This window comes from Nicotiana attenuata, unplaced genomic scaffold (genome assembly GCF_001879085.1).
Source record: "Nicotiana attenuata strain UT unplaced genomic scaffold, NIATTr2, whole genome shotgun sequence".
Classification (NCBI taxonomy): Eukaryota; Viridiplantae; Streptophyta; class Magnoliopsida; order Solanales; family Solanaceae; genus Nicotiana; species Nicotiana attenuata.
In genome coordinates, this window is record NW_017673250.1 from 119,664 (window position 1) to 124,754 (window position 5,091).

The 5,091-nt window shown below is 32.7% G+C and overlaps 2 protein-coding genes across 3 annotated transcripts in view; one reads left to right on the forward strand and one right to left on the reverse strand.

Moving 5' to 3' along the window:
- LOC109215832 overlaps positions 1–5,091 on the reverse strand; it is a 24,698-nt gene that overhangs the window by 16,625 nt on the left and 2,982 nt on the right. The window lies entirely within an intron of this gene.
- Positions 1,290–3,628, forward strand: LOC109215834 (methionine aminopeptidase 1A-like). The gene is made up of 4 exons (XM_019379948.1): positions 1,290–1,414; positions 1,523–1,601; positions 2,745–2,795; positions 3,427–3,628. Exons 2-4 carry the CDS (start codon positions 1,540–1,542, stop codon positions 3,611–3,613), a joined length of 300 nt encoding a protein of 99 aa, XP_019235493.1. The 5' UTR covers positions 1,290–1,414; positions 1,523–1,539; the 3' UTR covers positions 3,614–3,628.

Sequence of the window (5,091 nt, forward strand, 5' to 3'; positions counted from 1 at the left end):
AAGTATGGTGTCGAAAAATAAACTACTTGACAATTTTAAGACAATATATGCAATGTTTTTATAATAATAACCAACTTATTTAACATTTAACGATTTAAAGAACGAAATTTTTGTATATATAGAGTATTAAAAATTTAAATTCTGGGGCTAGAGATATCGATAAACTTAAAGTGGAGTCATACTGAAATAAATCCGGCCAAAGAATCATTTAAATTTTTAGATAGCCGATTAAAGTGAATTTTAAATTAAGGATAATATCTTCACTTGCATCATTATAAAGATAATTATTATTATAATATATATAAAGTTTTAGAAATTGAAATTTCAAAATAGAAATATTTTTTAAAGATAAAATCATACCAAATAAGAGTTCAAGTCGTAGTATAAGAGTCACGTCGTAATCAAAGAATCATTTATATCGTGTCAATCTTTGTGCTTTGCCATAAATATGAGTTATTATTTCACTTTGTGGTTATTTTTAGATTCCAACGACACCTATGAGAATAGTGCAAAAATAAAATTATCACTACGAGAATTGAGAAAATGTTAGTCTTTTTTCATGTAGTGTTTCTTAATTAATATCTGACGATTATCTATAATTATTTAGAAGGTTTAAATATTAAGGTTATTTACATATAATTCAAATAACTTAGATATTTAACATGGTTAATATCAAAAATCAAAATGGAGTAAAAAAATTCACTAGCTAAAGAATTTTTTATATTTTTAGATAGCCAACTAAAATGAGTTTTGAATTAAGAATAATATTTTCAATTACATTATTATAAAAATATTTTTTATTGAAAAATAATGTTTTATAAAATGAAATTTTAAGAAAGAAATATTTTTTATGAGATATCAACACACCAAATAAGAGTTCAAGTAGTAGTAGAAGAGTTAGTCTTGTCCAAAGAGTCATTCACTGTCACAACATTTGATTGTTTTGCCATAAATATGAGTTATTATTTTGCTTTCTGACTATTTTTATGATTCAATGACACCGTCAAGAATGGTATAAAAAAAAATAGAAGAAATTGTTAATTTTTTTCATGTAGTTAATAATTATCTATATTTACCGAGAAAGTGTCAATTTTAAGATTATTCACATATAATCTAAATAACTTAAATATTTGACATAATTAGTGTCCGCGCATGTACTAATACTAGTTATAATGTATAAGTAGATAATAAAAGATTGTACGGAATGCAGATATTATGTTATCAATTTTTTTGTGTAATCATGTATTGCGAGTAAATTACCTAAATTTGACCTTATTTTACACACAGCAGCTCAACCCATTTTTCTTCTTTTTCTTTTCTTTTTTCAGTCCTTTTTCGGCTGAACCCTAAACTGAAAAACCTCAGTTGCCATTTTCCTTTCCCTTGCAAGAAACACCCACAACCATATTCAAAGGTCAGCTTCCCCAAGCTCTAAATATTCAATCTTTCTAACACTATACTCTTTCTATTTTTAGTTTTTTTATCGATGCTGTGGTGATTAATAATGATTTGTACTGTGTAGAAATATTGAAAGAATCCATGGCAGAAGTGGGTGAAGCTACTTTATGTTGTGCTCAATGTGGCAAGCCCGCTCATCTTCAGTATGTTTCCACTCTTTTTAACTTTTGTGGTCTTTTTTCAATTGTAAAAAAGATGTTTTTGTAATTTTCTTTGTCGAATTTGATTGCTTGGGTGGCTTTGATACAAATATATGCTTTATGATATTCAACTGAGTTTGAGGTTATGCATATTGCTTACTTATGTGTTCGGATTTTAAGAATTAAAGATTAATTTTTAAAGAGTTAAGTCGATTTTTTTAAAGCGGTCAAGATGAAAGAGGATACTCTAATTCCAGTAGGTGGAGAATGGTAATTTTAGTTTTATGACTTGAAGATGAAACTGGGGATTGATGGAAGGGATTAGAGTTAGATCGTAGTGTGTCACCTTCATTTCTTTGAGAATAAAAAAGACGACTGGAAATTGTTATCCTTAGATAATACATCTGATTACAAATATAAATTGTGCTAGGGGATTTTTGTGTTCTTAATGTAAAACTCAATGTTGCAGTTGGAGTATAGCTTCTGTTGTTGGCAAAGGTAGTACAATGCGAGATGTTTATCATCCTAGCTGGTGAAACAAGTATGGTATCTAAGTGGTGATGAAAAGTAGAGGGCAGGCCCATTATCATATGAGTTTAAAGCTGGAACTGGTGGATTTCTTGGTTCTCAAAAAAAAAAAAAAAGGTTCTATTGTGGTTTAAAGCTGAGTGGCTGAAAATTCTGAAGATATTCCAGATATAGTAGAGTAATTCATATGAAATGGAGAGATGGATATTCTGAAAAATTCCTTGTTTATCGCAATAAAAAGAGGAGGGACAAAGTAATTCTGACGCTGGTGTCTCCATTTTATGCTTTGGTCAGCTTATTTTGTTCCTTGTTTCGTTTCGTTTCCTCGCTGTGTGACCTTGTATAATATTTTTGTTGATTTTCATAAATCATATAGAATTCCATTTTGACGTACTGTATCTGTGAGGGTATCATAAACTTACTTTTGGGGACCTTTGTTGATCATCCTTGGAGTTGAAAATTTGATGCATCCAATACCTGTTGGCAATTGCTTTGGGTGATCTTTCATTTGCTTTTGTAGTTATACTGCCAATAGTTGGTCTTTTAGTGATGTTACTTTCACAGAAGAGTTTCTATAGTCTGATTTCTCAGCTAATTTATTTTTCCTACTATTCCAAGGTGTCCCAAGTGCGTGGAGTTAAAACTTCCTCGTGAAGGAGCTGCTTTCTGGTTTGTAGCTATGACCATTCTCTTTCTGAACTATCTTTTCCATCTTTCGTTATTGAGCTGAAGCTTAATTTTGTGATTACTGATATGCATAACTATATCATAGCTGAAACCATCAATCTGTTGGAAATAAACCTTTTTTTGGGTAACAGCTTGTACATAGGATGTATATGTTCGGTATAGCTCTTGTGATGCTAGAGAGGGATAAGGGTGTACCTGCTGCTCGTTAAAGATTTAATGTGTGCATATCTCTGCACCTTTAATGCTATGTTTGCAGAATTTTCTATAATAGGACTATTTGGCACATTGCAAAGCTGGATTGCCTATTTGCATAAGTTGTTCTATGTCAAAAACTTAAGTTTTCACTGGTGGGAACTGGACTAATTAAAGGAAATCATAAAATATAACATTGCTGCTAATAAACAAAAAGTTATAAGGATTGCAACTACCTGTCTATGAGACCAATGTAAAGTGGAACTTGAAAAGTTATCTGCTGCTGTGTGCTGTGATTGTGAACCAAAAAAATGGAAGGCTAATGAGATGAGGCTCTCTTTCGATAAAAAATATTTAGATCTTTGTCTTCTCTGGTCATTAGCTTGATACTTTGGTTTTGATGCAAGATGCTTCTGGTCAGCACGCAGGATTGTTTCAAGTCATCTTGGAGCTCTCACAAGTCTGTCCACTTGAAGGCAAAATTATCTTCTCTGGGAGCTGAAACTTCAGGAACAGCCTCACCTAGCGATGGTTGGCTATATTGCTTGAGGAAAGGACAGGCTCGAACACCCAAACTTCCGCATTTTGACTGGGCTGGGTATGTTTGAGATGGTTCTTACTCTTAGCTAATGAATTTTGTACTTACCTCTCTGATGTTACTTTGTTGAGGATTGCTATGGTTTCTCTTCAATTAGAAAAGGTAGAAGTTAGAACAACACATTTATTAGTATAATGGACTACTTTTAACTTGATCTCAGCTAGTTTATGATGAAACTAATACTGGCTGGCATAGCCTATTTTGGAGTCAGTGTGTTGCTTTCCTCCTCTACTTTTTTGGATGCTTTTTTTGATTGTCCTTAACCTCGTTGGGTTTTGGAATGCATATTTCAACTGACATTTAGTCCAGCTATAGTTTCTTAGACTTGCTTGCTCTGGCGCGGAGAATCACTGAAGGGTCTTGACAAGTTCCTATTGAAACTAAAATAGGGTAGCATAGTCTATTTTGAGTCACAGTGTTTCTCTTCCTAGTCCTAGACTTAACTGGATTAATGAAGTCTTCTTTGCTTATTTCATGTTCAAATTATGTAAACCTTATTTTATATATCTTTCTGCAATTCTCACTGCCTTTTCTCTTAAACCTTTCTTAAAGAAAATTATTCAAAACTCATCTAGTTCTCTTACCAGTATTTCTTTCTCAAAAAAGAAAATTATTCAAAACTTATTTTTGCTACCAAAACATGGTGTTATAAACCTAAGTGGTTGTCCAAGCAGCTATATGTTATAAAGAGTAAATAAACTTTTGAGTTCTCTGTATTTTGTAAAATGATTTTCTTTTTATTATTCATTCTTTTGTACTTCAATGAGAGTAAAGTAAGTTCTCTTCCCATTTTATCAGTCAAACATAGCAAAAATCTAAGATTAAAGAAGAACTTCTCGAGGCTAGAAAAGACCACTTCTTTTCCGGCATGATCTAATAGTTTCCGGCGTCCTTTCTCAGAGTTTTATTTTTAATCATTCATCAGTGATTAATCCTAAAACTTCTTTTGTTTCTGTATGGGGGAAAATAGGATTTACTTTGCTGCAGGTTTTAAATCTTATGATGTCACAAGACTCAAGTCTAGGGCAGAAACTTGGTTCGAATGGGTGGAAAGGAGCCGTAATCTGATGCGTAGAACAACCTTCAGCTGGAAATCCATGGAATGGCTATGTTTTGTTCTTCAGGAGGCTTCCAGAGATGCTGGTACACATGTAAGGAAATGGAAATTCAAAGAGCAATATTCAATCCTTTTTGGCTCCCGGAAGAACAACAAGTTTGGAAGATTTATAAGCTTTGTTTCAGTCCAAGGCGACAAAAGATCCGTAACTATTATTCCTGAAGTTGCATTAAATTCGGGATGGCATGATATTGCATTAAAGATCAGGAGATTCATTAATGCAGATAGAGGAGCCGTTATGACAAATGGGGCCAGGAAGATAGATCCCAAATTTTCATATACAGAGTCTGTCAAAGCCAGCAAATGGCAAACGAGGAGTCCAATGAAGTTCATATACAAAGGGCCCTAACGACAAAATCCGAATTTCTGGT

Coding starts and splice junctions, on each gene's coding strand:
- LOC109215834 (XM_019379948.1), top strand. CDS start 1,540: ATGGCAGAAGTGGGTGAAGCTACTTTATGTTGTGCTCAATGTGGCAAG. Junction 1,602..2,744: donor GGCAAGCCCGCTCATCTTCA/GTATGTTTCCAC, acceptor TACTATTCCAAG/GTGTCCCAAGTGCGTGGAGT. Junction 2,796..3,426: donor CGTGAAGGAGCTGCTTTCTG/GTTTGTAGCTAT, acceptor GCTTCTGGTCAG/CACGCAGGATTGTTTCAAGT.